Source organism: Macrosteles quadrilineatus, unplaced genomic scaffold (genome assembly GCF_028750875.1).
Source record: "Macrosteles quadrilineatus isolate MER2022 unplaced genomic scaffold, UCM_ALF_1.0 Scaffold_1__1_contigs__length_201487025, whole genome shotgun sequence".
NCBI classification, from domain to species: Eukaryota; Metazoa; Arthropoda; class Insecta; order Hemiptera; family Cicadellidae; genus Macrosteles; species Macrosteles quadrilineatus.
This window is the reverse complement of record NW_026542594.1, coordinates 89,616,692-89,632,632: the sequence shown is the minus strand read 5'-3', so window position 1 is coordinate 89,632,632 and position 15,941 is coordinate 89,616,692. Positions and strand designations below refer to the sequence as shown.

The following is a 15,941-nucleotide window of genomic DNA, read 5'->3' as shown; positions in this document are numbered from 1 at the left end:
ATTGAAACATTTGAACTATTTCTATGTTTGAGTTGGAAGTGGTTCCCCAGAGTTGGATACCGTAGGTCCAAATAGGTTTCAATACAATTTTGTATAAAAGTAATTTATTTTCAACAGATAATTTTGAATTTCGACCAATGAGCCAATTTAGTTTGTTTGTTTTTAAATTTAAATGAAGTCGTTTGTTCCAAATGTGTGAATGCCATGTAAGCCGTCTGTCGAGATGCATACCAAGGTACTTAACTTCGTTGGATTGTGGAAGCATGACATTATTCAATGTTACTGGGGGACAAGTTCTTGTAGACATAGTAAATGTAACTTGAACGGATTTTGTTTCATTTACTTTAATTTTCCAATTCTGTAGCCACTGAGACAAATCGTCTAATGCAGCCTGAAGGTTTGATGATGCCAGAATAGGATCCTGATTTGATGATAAAAAAGCAGTGTCGTCTGCAAATGTTGCAACCGTAATACCCTGAGTACTTGGAAGGTCATAAGTGAACAAAATATACAAAATAGGTCCAAGAACACTGCCTTGCGGTACATCTGATTCAATTTCATGCACATCTGTAACTATATCTTGATATTTAATTTGAAAAAAGCGTTTGGACAAATACAATTTCAACACTCCATAGTATGTATGGGGCAACAAAGTTTTAATTTTGAACAATAATCCTGTGTGCCAGACTTTATCAAACGCCTGGGCTACGTCCAAAAAAGCAGATGAACAAAAACGTTTATTTTCAAGATCTTCCTTGATTACATTCACTATTCTATGCACTTGCTCAATGGTAGAATGCCTTCGGCGGAATCCAAACTGATGGGAAGGCAACAATTCTTTTTCATCAATTATAATTTGGAGTCTTTTTAAGAAAAGTTTAATATGAGTTACAAAATGGAAATTTAGACACTAGCTCATTCTGTGACTGGCTCACATAACTAAGATTTTTTTTATAAAACATTGGCAACATCTGGTTCAAATAGATGGGATGTCTACTTCAGTATATGCAATAGTCAATGATAATAATATCTATATCTTATTCTATACTATTATGCTATTATCTTTGACTATCAATACAACAACAGTATCTACAGTCGGGACCACATAAGTTTGCAGTTGAGGGAGGAGCCTATTTACCATATGGTTTTGAATGGACCAATGAGAACCGTGCGGTGTTGCCAAATCTAATAATACCAGCTGATTTGAAAATATTGCTTAGTATATTTTGATTAGTGTTGTCAACGGGCGATGTGGCAATGTCGCACTAACCTTGTCTTGTGATTGGCTGCAAACCAACTGCAAACTTACGTGGTCCCGACTGTAGTATTCAGTATCCAATAGTCAATTATACAGGGTGTTTTTTTTTTTAAACTTGCATCTTTATTTATGTAAAAACCGCAATAGATAGAAATATTCAGTTTGCGGGAATTATCTATTGACGTAGGGGGCACAATTTTTTTGAATTCAACGTTACATTCACATTCCCCCCCTGCCACCAACTTATTTTTTTTTTAATAGCAAGGTACCCCTTGTGACATATCAAATGAAAGAGCATGAAAAAAGAAAATGTTTGATGAAAAAAATTTAAAATCGGTTCATAAATTTGCAAGATATTTCCCCCCCCCCCTCCCCAGAACTTAATTTTTTTTATTGCAAGGTACCCCTTGTGACATATTAAATGAAAAAGCATGAAAAAAGAAAATGTTAGGTGAAAAAAATTGAAAATCGGCTCATGAATTTGTGAGATAATCCCCCCCCCTTTTCCCCTACCCATAACTTTTTTTTAATAGCAAGGTGACATATCAAATGAAAAATAAATTTCACCAAAAAATTTTATTTTTTTATGCTCTTTCATTTGATATGTCACAAGGGGTACCTTGCGATAAAAAAAAAAATAAAGTTCCGGGGAGGGGGGGGGGAAATATCTCGCAAATTTATGAACCGATTTAAAATTTTTTTTCATCAAACATTTTCTTTTTTCATGCTCTTTTATTTGATATGTCACAAGGGGTACCTTGCTAGTTAAAAAAATTAAGTTGGGGGAAGGGGGGGAATGTGAATGTAACGTTGAATTCAAAACAATTGGGCCCCCTACGTCAATAGATGATTCCCGCAAACTGCATATTTCTATCTATTGCGGTTTTTACATAAATAAAGATGCAAGTTTAAAAAAAAACACCCTTATATAAAAATCTAACGGTGTCTGCACAGCGCAAGTAGGGTTGTAACAGCTGTTTTGTTTGGAAGCAGCTAATGGTGTTTGTGTATTTACAAAAGCTTGGTTACTGGACTATGAAAATATTGACTCCGCTTTAAATGTACAGATATAGATTTTCAACTTAGGCCATTGTTTTGGTTTTCAATTCTGTATGTTTTATTTTCAATATTATAGTAAATTTATGTTCATACATTTTAATTATAATCAATAAAGTGTGAATTAATGAGCTGATGTCACCTGTCTGCCATGTTATCTTATGGGACGTCTGACATTAAACAACCCTACTTAGTACTTACTTGCCAATTCTACCAGGCCGCGGCCTGTAGTTAAAGGTGGCCATGGTGTCTGTCTGTATGTACTAATAGGATCGAAAGATATATTAGATATATTAGATATACTAGATATACCGGTAAGATAGTTCAATGAGAAATAATTGTCTATTGTGAAAAAAAGCTGTTTTATTAAAACGTTTTATCCACATGACCAAAATGTAAACAAATCTGTCGATGGATCTTTAAAGGCTTCTGGGGCAGAGCCCTAACCTAATTTAATTAGTTTTTCTTTTGATAACTCATCTACAGACCAAGATCTTTCTTTGGACACCTCTACCAAGTTTCTACGCCTAGCCGTTCTCGCAAATTAGTGAAGACAAAGTTACCAATTAAATATTTAGACTCCCCCATGTTAATCTAATGGAAGAAAACCCAACTTTGATGGATGATCTTGTCCAAACTAATAAAGATATCAAAAAACGAAAAAGACTTTGCAAAACTACGGATCAGGGCAATTATTTTGACACTTTAATCATCAAAATCGGTCCAAAAATGAGGGAGGAGTTCTGTTCACAAAAATCGGCTTAGCGTATTATATATATAGAATAGATTTTTGACTCGGCTGTTTACCAACACAAACTATATGTTGTTGTTTTTAATTTTCTTTGTTTACACTTATTTATTTAGCAATTGATGCAGTAGAATTTATATCTTACTAATATTATAAATGTGAAAGTTTGAGTGTTTGTTTGTTTGCAGTTCAATTACGCATTTAATATTGGACGGATTGGGCTGAAATTTGGCATAATGATAGCTTACATTCCCGATTAACATATAGGCATATTCTTATCTAAAAAAATCCTTTTGGGCTCCACCCCAGTGGCTCTGTAGTTCCCCATGTTAACATTATGAGTGTTCTAACTGGCTACTCCCGTACATAGAATGGGCTAACACTTCGTTTTGCTTATTTTTAATTCAGGATTATTCAGAAAAAAAATTAATTTTGACTTTATAAATATACCCAAAAAGAGGTTTAGTATTACGAAATATCCAAAGGCAAATAAAAAAATATCTGTGTGACTTAGTTTTAAGTATTAATATTATTACTGTAACAATATTAGAGCCAGTCTGTTAAAAAACAGATTAATTATTGATATATTGATATTATGTATTACTATAACAGTAAGCGCAAACACCAATCAACATAAGATAGTCAATTTGTGTCAGTTAGCAATGTGATTTGGTTTAGGGTTGCTAGCCCGGACCACGGATACGACGGGCCGTATCCGTGCCAGGCCTCGCGTATACATTGTACGAGAAGCAGTGATGCAGTGTGTGGTTAGAGGAGGGGTGAGGGGGGACAGCTCAAACACACACCTACAGCGCTGCCTCCAAACGGACATCCAAGCGCGCGGGGTGGCGACTTGTAGAACTACTGCTCCTCACCTTTAGACTTGCCTGGCGGCCAAACGGCCTTAAATAATATGTCATAAAGTTATAAAAAAAGTTTTCTTTATTATTTCATTAAAAATAAATCCCTTTTGGCATTACTAATCATACGAGCTAAATTAATAATTAACAGCTTTTAATAGTATAGTTAGTATTGTTATAGTAGTATTGTTTCTTTAATTTCAAAAGACTATTGATAAGGCACAACAATATTTCTACAGTAGTTTACACGTGATTGCGTAAAGATAGTGTTAACGACACGAGTATAAAATTTAAGGTACGAGCCTTGGCGAGTGCCATAAAAAATTCTACGAGTATTCTACAACTGTTTTTAAAGTAGCCGTTGTTTACTTTTATAACAGCATAGCTTTTTTTTCTGTTCGCTATTCAATATTGTTACTTATAACAAGATGGGTAACAGACCAATGAATAAGGTTCAAGGATTGAGAGAGAAGAAGTAAAATTGGAATGATTCTAACCAGCCTTTACTACTTCCTTCACCATTTCCTACGTCATGGACATGTTTCCATCCCTTCTCAAAGCATTTCAGTATTTCAATTGGAGATACATAAATCTAACTGTTACAATTGGTTTCCAGTTCCCAGACTCCTCACTGCTAGCCTTTACTACTTCCTTCAACTCTTCCTACGTCGCGGACCTGTTTCCCTCCCATCCCATAGCATTTTAGAATTGCAGATACCTTAATCTAATTGCCATAAACAGTTACCACACTCCGGACTACTCGCCTTTACTACTTCCTTCACCACTTCCTACGTCACGGACCTCTGTTTTCCTTCCTTCCCATAGAATTTTAGAATTGTATATACCTTAATCTAATCGTAATAAACAGTTCCTACACTCCGAACCGCTCACCTTTACTACAGTATTTCCTTGACCACTTCCTACGTCACGGACCTGTTTCCTTACCTTCCCATAGCATTTTAGAATTGCAGATACTTTAATCTAATCGTCATAAACAGTTCCCGCACTCAGGATAGCTCGCATTGACTACTTCCTTCACCCCTTCCTACGTCGCGGACCTGTTTCCTTACTTTCCGATAGCATTTTAGGATTGCAGATACCTTACCATCCTTATGGAACAGCTGAAGCTACTTTTATTGTTAGTTCTGTCTGGTTTTCTGTAGATGTCGTGTTTTGTTTACAATTTGTTTCTATTATTTTAGGGTTAGTTTCTCATTATTTGTGTCTCACTGTTTGGTTATATAGCCAACGATAGTAATGTAGTAATATAGTACGGTAATATAGTGAACGAGTTATCGTTTATGATTAAATAGTATTATTTGGTTAAACGAGGTTTTAAATTACTGAAATAACAAGAAACAAATTGTAAACAAAGCACGACATCTACAGAAAACCGGACAGAACTAACAATAAAATTGGCTTCAGCTGTTCCATAAGGATGGGAAATCTACCTTAATATAATCGTAATAACAGATCCCACACTCCGCACTGCTAACTTAGCATTTACTACAATGTATCGAGTAAGCTTCAGTATAATCATTGCTCAATAGTAACAAGAGATGTTTTTGCTTTTGTACTGTATTTTGTAATTTCTAGTATACTGTGGGTAGATGCCTTTATGAACACATGTGTTACAACTTACAAGTCTTCTGTTTACTTTTTCCTTGTTATTTAATTCAACCAACATGGTTACTTAGCAACCCATAAGACTAATGTTTAAAAAAATGTGACTTTCAGTTTTATTTTTCTACTTAATTAGATTTTTGCTGGCAGTTCTAACTGCAGTAAACTTGTTTTTAGGCCAGGAATAAACTATTTACAACATTTGAAGAAAATCGTCGGAGCCATTTTCGAGATCTTTGTGCAAGCAAGCAAGCATACAAGCAAACATTGCTCATATTAGAATATAGGATAATTAGTAGTTTTTAAACTTAAAGCTTGAAATATCAAATGTAAAAAATAAAGAAAAAAGATATGTAAATAAGGGAGATGAAGGTACATCATGCAAAAATGTTTATGAAAATGTGCCGTGGTAAGTTTACTCATATCAGCCTGCACAGAATTTAAAATCAAAACAAAATGACTGTTTTACTACTTGCCAGATTTTAAAGCCATAAACATTTCTATAAAGGCCATATTAAGGTTGAATTTTGTTTCCATAAGCGTTGGCGGATGTGTAACTATTTTATACAACAGATGTAAAGATCAAAATGTTTCTAGTTTGTGTCCTCTTCCCAGTGAAAAGCACAGGTACAACAGCTAGTTATAAATATAAAAATGTGGCGTAGGGTAGAGACAAGTAAGGCTTCACTTTAGCGCGGCACTTTTGGATCAGTGACCCGGACGACGCCATGTGATTCCGAAGTTTAAGATTCAGAAATTGAACAACAGGATGGTGATGATAATGTTTCCCTGTGCTCACAAACTAAAATTTACGATTCTTGTGACAGCAACCAAGAATCTTTACCTAAACTTCCAAACAAGAAGACCTATGGTAGGCAAATGAGGATTAACTCTACTGCATTGGTTAGCAATCGTTATGGTGTTTTCAATCGTTCTACAATTTGCAATAGCCTCTAGTGTTTTGTATACAACGTTGGCATAGTCACTAGGCCGAATACAATAAAATAAAATAGTAGGTAAGTATATTTTACTCTTTACTCCTGTGGCCATTGGAAACCTAGGTGGTCAATGCTATTACATATTAAAAATAAAAAAATTATAAAAATTTCTGATATAATATGAGTTTTTCATTTTCGTTCAAACTTTAGAGCACATGCGCCACTGGAAGATAACAATCAATATTTTTTTATATTTTTACCCTGTTTTGGTCTTACAATTTAGCAACTTTTTCAAGCTATTACAACTCGGAAAAAATTATAGATAATAGACCCACCCTAATATATATTTATATATATTCATATATGTGTCCGTTAGCACGGTAACTTGAGAAAAAATTATCCGATTTGGATGAAATTTGGTATAAACGTGTAAACAAACCTATATTTATTCTAACAAGTTCGCGAACTAGCATGATCGGACTATGAGAACGGGGGTTTATGGGGTAAAAATTGGGTTTTCCCATTTTTGACCATACAAAATAAAAATTTACAATTTACTTCCAAAAAATTTTTTAGAGCTTAAAAAAACATAAATTTTGGTGGTTCTTCATCTCCACCATCGTTAGGCTTACAAAAGGATCCCCTTCTGGAGGTGTAGTCAGAATTGTTACAAACAATTAACCCAAAACATAAAAGACGAAATGATTACAGATAGGCCTATCAATTCACAAGTGTACACATTGTCGCGAGCAGGACTGGAAATAGACAACTAGAGTGTCTGATTAAAATTAGATTGTGTTAGTTTCCTAGGTTTAAATTTCATTCATAATCAATTGAAATTTCACTTAAAAATGTTCCCTACCGCAATAGTACAACATTTTTCATTTATATAGACCAGCGACGCACATATGCGACGGCTGGGAGACTACCATCGCATGTATGCATTGGCTAGTCACATTAAAATAGGCAGCCGTCACATATTTGCGTTGGTGTTCCAATGTTATTAAAACACTTATATCTTTGTAACGGTCTATTTGAAGGCCCTGAATTCTCTGCAGTGGTCCACAGGGATGTCTGTCGCACATGTGTGTTGCTTGGTCTGTGGATATTATGATTGTTGATGTCATGTAATAAAATAGTTAGACAATTTACTATTGTAACAAAACGTCATTAGCCTACGTAGATTTTTAATTTGTTTCGTTATAAGCTTTTAAAACTATAATGCCAGAAAAGACTTTTTTGTGCCATTTATTTCATTTTCTGACAATTTACCATTGCAACAAAACGTCATTATCTTATGTAGGTAGCTTTTATATTTGTTCAGTTATAATATTTTTTTTTATTACTTTCACCTAAAAACAAAAACAAAAATGAACTCTCGCATAAATGCGGCATTTGGGTTATTTAAAGAAAAATATAATAATTTTAACTCAGAGGCCTATTGTCTTCGCTATATAGACCGGGCGTCACAAATATGCAACACTAGCAGAGTACCCGTCCTTCGTACGGGGTTGGAATATAAGTATAAAATGCTTATTGCAGTTATACTCAAGCTTTGCGTTTGCAATAAGGGAGGACACAGTTTGATAAAATTTGCTTTTTTAAATTTACAGTATTCTATAGTATTACACATTTACCATAGCCATAATGTTCTACCACTTCACCAAACAACAGAGAAAAATAAATTATCAACAATTCGCAAAATATCACAAATTATTCATGTAATGAAAAACATAAACATAACTGTAAACAATCCTACTTTGACAGTTCTCATTGCGAATCACAGTTTTTTGTTGCTGCTTAGTTCAAATTAGCTGTTTTCATAAATGCAAAAAAAATATAGTGCTGCACCCTGTTGGTAAATCTTATAACTTTTTAATGCTTTTCCATATCGTAGAACCAACTTCTTTAGTTGAAACAGCTGACTAAATTCTTTAATTCCCTTTAAATATGAATACTCATATAAGGTTAACATGGGGAACTACAGCGAGCCACTGGGGCGGAGCCCGAAAGGATTTTTGGGATAAGAATATGCCTATATGTTAATCGGTAATTTAAGCTATCATCATGCCAAATTTCAGCCCAATCTGTCCAGTGGTTTATGCGTGATTGAACTTCAAACAAACAAACAAACAAACACACAAACTTTCACATTTATAATATTAGTAAGATTAAAAAACGTTATCAAAAACATACAAAATATAATCTATATATTAATTTGAAACTGTTTTTCTTTGTCTTCTTTGTTTTTTAAAGAAAGGTCTTGGTCTGTAGATGAGCCATCAAAAGAGAAACGTGGTAAATTCCCTTGGGGCTCTGCCCCAGTGGCCTTTAAATTCCCATCCCATGTTATTCTTATGGAGGAAAAACGGGGTTTTGTCACAGCTAATTTCAGAGAACGGCTGGGCGTAAAAACTTGGTAGGGGTCTCTAAAGAAAGGTCTTAGTCTGTAGATGAGCCATCAAAAGAGAAACAAGGTAAATTCCTTTGGGGCTCTACCCCAGAGGCCTTTAAAGTCCCCTCTTCAGATTTGTTTACATCACGACCGTATGCATACATTTACACTACTTTTCAATGAAACAGCTGTTAATATTTAAATTGTGATTTAATAAATTTGTCAAAATGAAGTATTTGCAATGGTTTTTGCTGATTTTGAAATCGATTTTCTTCTGAATCGGGCTATGTTTTGCAATATAATGTTCTTTTACCAAATCAGTGGAAAATTCTAATATCACAGTAACTCTTAAAATTATTTCTTATGGAGTTAACTTATATCTATCGTATGGGTTGGTTTCTGCCTTTTTTACCACTTCTTGGAGATTGCACGTAGACGATATTCTTTGGCGTATTGCATCTGTAGTAGACGATACTTGGTTTGTGTCATTTTTAAAATTAAAATGGAAAAAAGCGAGAAATTATGGACAATTTTATATAAGTTACTAAAAATAAAACTGAATTAACACTGTGCTACATTTCTTGAGCAATAATTGAAAGAGCTGATTTGCAAACAATGGAAACAGGAAAGTCATAGAACACAATCAAGTAGGCCTACAGTAGAAGAAATAGAAATATTGTTTTTTTTTTCATTTATAATCGTTATTAAAGAACCTAATGCGGCTATGAGTGGGAAGCATTTGTAGAAAACACTAAAATACAATGTCAGCTTTTGAAAAAAGATAAGATATTTACAAAGAATTTTAATTATATCTAACTGTCGTGTACATCTTGAGTATTTCCATAATCTTTGAGTTGACTCTTATTAAGTCATCGGGAATTATTTTAAAATAACACCTGTAATGCTTCGCAATTGCTCGATTTCGAGCAACAGGTACACTAGTAATATATTATTTACAAACACGATTGCAGCATATTACAAAGTAAATTATCATTGTTCAACAGGTTTTTTCCTGTGGTCTGCGTGTACTGTTAACCAAGTGAAAGCCGGTCTATGTGTAAGATTAAAATGTATAACTCGGTCCGTGGCAATGGCCACGGTGTCACATATATGCGACGCTCGGTAGCAAAGTGTTAAACGTAAATAATAAAAGCCAACATTAGATGTAAATAAAGCGTGTGTTTTTTTTATATTGTTTTTTATAATTGAAACAATTCAAACAATACCAAACCATGGTTCTGTCCCCCAGTATTAACAATTCAAACAAATTAACACAGGATTTATAAGAAACAACTGTACTTTTATTAATTGATTAATATATATTATTAGTATTATTTCTTAACATACAACTTAAACTTAAATAAAGGAATCCAAAGTAATTATACAAATGGCAGTGATCCTCTCAAACAAAAATAATCTATAAAATAAAAGGACAGATAAATATTGCTACAAAAAGAATTATAGATGGTATTACTGGCACACCAGAGTTTCTGTTTTTCAAGCACACACTGTTGACATCTTGAAGTTGTTTGTAACTGTTTACATACGAATATCCTGGATCGTTTGGAAGTATGATCCCTCTACTAGAGTCCTTAACAAAAAACATCATATAAATGACAGGACATACTGTCAATGGTTAAAAATAAGACTTAAAACTAAGATACATCGGTTTTACATAAAAACAACTAAACCCTCCAGAAGTTTAAATACCCTTGCCACAGCAAACCTGCAGACTAAGCGTATTTCCATTTTTCTTGTCGATTTTCACGATTATACCCTTACAATCTTGTCAGATCTCCTATTTATTTAACATTAATTGTAATGAGTAGCCTACTTAGGTTTGCTGCTACAGGGAAGGTAATAAGGTGTATTTTTTATTAAATTGTTAATAGCTTAATGTGACATTAAAGAACTTGCGAAATTTGATTAAAATATGTCCACAAACAAGCAAACTACAACAGTATTCTCCATAAGAATAACATGGGACGTTTTAATTTACACTTTTACTTGTTCCTTTCAACTCATAAACAAAAATACAACCCCCATTGCCGGAAAATTATTGTTCAAAAGTTATTGTTACTTTTATATGTGATTTTCTCATTAAATACCCTAAAATAACAAAAAATCAGATTTTTTAAAAAAGTTCGACTGATTTTGATTGAAGTATAGTACTTAATGGTTCTTATAATTCAAAACAGAATGGTCCCCCATAGCTGTAAAAATTATGGATTATGAGTTATTGCAGCTTTTGTGGTTTTACCTGTAAAATACCATACTTTCTCCCACAGCTTGCCCATGATAAGGGCTGTCGGTAAGCTAATGGGAGAAAGTATGTGTCAGATTGCTGATACCGTTTATTTTGGAATGACCTCCAAAACCTTTAAGCACACAACAACTCTCCGTAACCTTTAAGCACACGACAACTCTTTAATATACTTTACTAAATTATTTGTTTTTAAGCTCTACAAAATAGTTTTAAAATATATTGCGAAATTGTATTATGTTTTAGGGGTTAAAAATGGGAAAACCAAATTTTTACCCCATGAAACCACCCATACCATCCCGTTCCCATAGTCCAATCCTGCTGGTATTATTTATAAAGAGCTACAACAGTGAATCTAAGAGTACAAATATAATTATTTTTTCTGACATTTTTTGTTGAAAAGAGAGTTTATTTTAAGTAAAAAAGTTAAGTTTATATTAGCTTTTTTTGAAGAGATAATAGAATATAATCAATTCAAACTAGATAACGCATTATGATCATTTAGCTTATGTTGCAGTAGAGAAGTAAATCACAAAACCATCTTATCTTATATATTTAAAAAAATTGGTTTTTCTTTTCCGAGTTCGTTTGGCTCTTCTACCCGACCAATTTTCTTGATTGAGGTCTCAAATTGAAGGTCTGCACGCACAGATTTGCCATCAAGAATCGAAATTTAATTACATATAGTCTCACTCTGTTTATACGTAAACAAAATTTGCTCTCTGTGTATTTCTTATGGGAGTTAAATTTGGTTTCTCTTTGCCGAGTTCGTTTAGCTCTTCTACCCAACTGATTTTCATGATTGAGGTTTCAAATTGAAGGTATGAACGCACAGATTTGCCATCAAGCATCGGCATATAATTATCCATAGTCTCACTCGGTTTATACGTAAACGAAATTTGCTCTCCATGTATTTCTTATGGGAGTTAAATTTGGTTTCTCTTTGCCGAGTTTGTTTGGCCCTTCTACCCGACCGATTTTCACGATTGAGGTCTCAAATTACAGGTATGCACGCAAAGATTTGCCATCAAGGATCAGCATTTAATTATCTATAGTCTCACTCGGTTTATACGTAAACAAAATTTGCTCTCCATGTATTTCTTATGGGAGTTAAGTTTGGTTTCTCTTTGCCAAGTTCGTTTGACTCTTCTACCCGACCGATTTTCATGATTGAGGTCTCAAATTGAAAGTATGCACGCACAGATTTGACATCAAGTATCGGCATATATTTATCTATAATACCACTCAGCCTATACGTAAACCAAATTTGCTGCCCATGTATTTCTTATAGGGAGTTAAGTTTGGTTTTTCTTTTCCGAGTTCATTTGGCTCCTCTACCCGACCGATTTTCATGATTGAGGTCTCAAATTTAAGTAATGCATGCAAATATTTCTCATCAAGCATCGGTATATACATAGCTACTGTATTATTCGACTAAAAACATAATTTGTATAATTTTTGAATTCTTACATCAATTTAAGATGTATTTCATAAGTTATAATTATATAATCCTATATATTTTGGTCTTAGAACTTTCAGTGAAATATCAGCTTTTATTTAAGCGATTAAGATACTGTATTACTCAATCAAAGATCTTAAATTTGATTATTTCTTGGTTATTATATTTATTTTAACGCTGCGGAGCAGCATGGGTCCTCTAGTATTAAAATAAAATAACTTGGTTTTTCTTTTCCGACTACGTTTGGCTTTTCTACCCGGCCGATTTTCATGATTGAGATCTCAAATTGAAGGTATGCACGCACAGATTAGCCAACAAGCATCGGCATATATTTATCTATAATCCCACTCGGCATATACGTAAACGAAATTTGCTCCCCATGTATTTCTTATGGGAGTAAAATTTGGTTTTTCTTTGCCGAGTTCGTTTGGCTCTTCTACCCGACCGATTTTCATGATCGATGTCTCGAATTGAAGGTATGTACGCACAGATTTGCCATCAAGCGTTGGCATATATTCATCTATAATCCCACTCGGTGCATACGTAAATGAAATTTGCTCCCCAAGTATTTCTTATGTGACATTAATTTGGTTTTTTTCTGAGTTCGTTTAGCTCTTCTACCCGACCGATTTTTATGATTGAGGTCTCAAATTGAAGGTATGCTCGCCAAGTTTTCTCATAAAGCATCGGCAAATATTTACCTACTGTACTCGACCAAAACAAATAATTTGATTTATTTTCTAATTCTTACTTCAATGTAAGATGTACCTTCACCAGTTATAATTTTATAATCCTATATATTTTAGTCTAAAAACCTTCAGTGAAATACTGGCTTTCATCTAAGCTATTATTTATTGAAATCGTACGAGTTTCAAGCAAACGCAAGGTGAAAAATGAACATAAAAATTGTTTTTCATGAGGTTTTTATATGATTAAAAATTAATAGCTCTAGTATTGGTAATGTTTTTCTATTGTTTTTTTTTCTCTCATAAATTTGATTATTTCTCGGATATTATATTTGTTTTAACGCTGAAGAGCAGCACGGGTCCTATAGACTCAAAACAACCAGTAATTTATAGGCTTTAATTTGAGCTATCAATTGTTTGAATCAGTTAAGCTCAAGATACTGTATTACTCAATCAAAAATCATAAATTTAATTATTTCTTGGATATTGTATTTTTTTAAAGCTGCAGAGCAGCATGGGTCCTCTAGTTAAGGTTTAAATCACGATTATCTAGAAACACCAAACACAACAAACAAATTTGTCTGGTTATCCATTTTTTTAATCATTAGATAGGTCCATAGCCAGATTGGAGGTAAATATTTAAAAGTTTACAATGTGAAGGTCAATCAATTCCAAAGTACAATCATATCCCCAAAGAATCTAAGCCTCCTGGTATTTTTACCAGAAAGTTTTAAAATTCCAACCAAAATCCTTCTTACCTTAAAGAGTAAGTCCTTAGTATCTTGGAACTCTGAGTACATATGAAAGACACTATCCATCTTACTAGGTGATGTAGATCCAAACCATTGGTCTAGCTCCAGAAGTAGTTCTCTCAGTTCCAAGTCTCTAACTGAAGATCTACCTGCATGAGCCATCACCTAAACACACCCCAGATACAATTAATCAATCAGCTTATTATGTCATTTAAATCTTAATAAGTGTAGAAATTAAAAACTTAACAGCACACTTTCATCGAAAATAGTTACAACAATTTTCTTTTAAGTACCTCAGAACCAATTCCGTGAGCCAGAGCACAGTCGTTGTCAACATTTAGTCCCACAGTGTGCGCCAATGATCCGTTCCTACACAACACTCGATAGCTGCTGGGCTCTATGTCTCCTGCTAGCTTACCATCACTGCCTGCAAGCAAAGTGATCATTCTTAGATAAGCCAGAGCACAGTCGTTGTCAACATTTAGTCCCACAGTGTGCGCCAATGATCCGTTCCTACACAACACTCGATAGCTGCTGGGCTCTATGTCTCCTGCTAGCTTACCATCACTGCCTGCAAGCAAAGTGATCATTCTTAGATAAGAAACGTAGGTACACTCCCAAGGTAAACCACTTACTTGTGATTGATGAACAAATGTTGACAAGGTGAGAAGAAGAGTCTTTAAATTACAGTTTTTTCATTAAAGTGGTATATAACTTTTACAAACTCATTTCTTCCTCTCACCGTGTTGATTATAATTATTTTAAACTACTTTGTACAGTAGGGTGGGTCGATAAAAATCAATATTTTTTTTAGTCCTAGTACCTCGGAAAAGTTGCTAAATTGTAAGACGAAAACAGGGTACAAATATTCCCATATATATACAGGGTGATCAACTCAAGGAGGCCACCATTGGGATATCGGAAACGGTAAGAATTAGAGAAAACTTTAAATGGGGGACATTCCTTTATTTTTTGATGCAGTTAAAAATATGATTTAAGTTTTTCGAAATTCAGCCGCCATTTTCCAAATAGCGGCCAACTTTGAAATTTCTTATAGAACGCCCTATATTTTATAAAATTTTCAGATAGAAGATGCAATTTGAAAACTTTTTTATTCTTGACATTTTTTCGATAAACCTACTTGTTTAGGAGTTACAGCCTATGGAAAAATGACTTCCGGTGTACATTTTACATCATGGAGGTTCTAAACAAGTAGGTAGGTTTATAGCAAAAATGTGAAGAGTAAATAAGTCAAATAAGTCTTAAAATTGCATCCACATTCCAAAAAGACCATAAAATTCGTTAAAAATATTAATTCTATTATTTCAAAAATGGCGGCCATTTTCCAAAATGGCGGCAAACTTGATAAGTGGTAAACTATCTATTTTATGGTCTATGTGGATGGAATTCTAAGACTTATTCTCTTCGCAATTTTGCTCTAAACTTACTCGTTTAGGAGCTACATGATGTAAAATGTACACCGGAAGTCATTTTTCCATAGGCTGTAACTCCCAAACGAGTGGGTTTATCGAAAAAATGTCAGGAATAAAAAAGTTTTTAAATTGCATGTTTTATCTGAAAACATGATAAAATATAGGGTGTTCCATAAGAAATTTTAAAGTTGGCCACCATTTTGGAAAATGGCGGCTGAATTTCGAAAAACTGAAATCATATTTTTAACTGCCACAAAAAATAAAGGAATGTTCCCCATTTAAAGTTTTCTCTAATTCTTACCGTTTCCGATATCCCAATGGTGGCCTCCTTGAGTTGATCACCTGTATATATATATATAATACGTGAAGTAGTTTTTTGTTAACACTACTCTTCCCTTATTTGTGGTCTTATTTCAACGTTTAAGGTTTGATCAGACACATTTTATAATTTACAAAAATAGTTTTACTGC

At 33.8% G+C, this 15,941-nt stretch overlaps 1 protein-coding gene across 4 annotated transcripts in view; it reads right to left on the bottom strand.

Annotated features, from left to right (window-relative positions):
* Window positions 1-10,172: 10,172 nt before the first annotated feature.
* LOC128986007 (transferrin-like) overlaps window positions 10,173-15,941 on the bottom strand; it is a 156,147-nt gene continuing 150,378 nt past the window's right edge. For 2 of the 4 annotated variants that reach the window (XM_054406278.1, XM_054406361.1), the window contains exons 16-18: window positions 14,332-14,609; window positions 14,045-14,203; window positions 10,178-10,469 (exon numbers count right to left, since the gene is read on the bottom strand). In XM_054406278.1, the coding sequence (XP_054262253.1) occupies window positions 10,296-10,469; window positions 14,045-14,203; window positions 14,332-14,609 (611 nt within the window). In that variant the 3' untranslated portion in view covers window positions 10,178-10,295. Of the gene's footprint in view, window positions 10,470-14,044; window positions 14,204-14,331; window positions 14,610-15,941 lie in introns of all 4 variants that reach the window. The other 2 variants (XM_054406190.1, XM_054406108.1) reach the window with 2 other exon arrangements.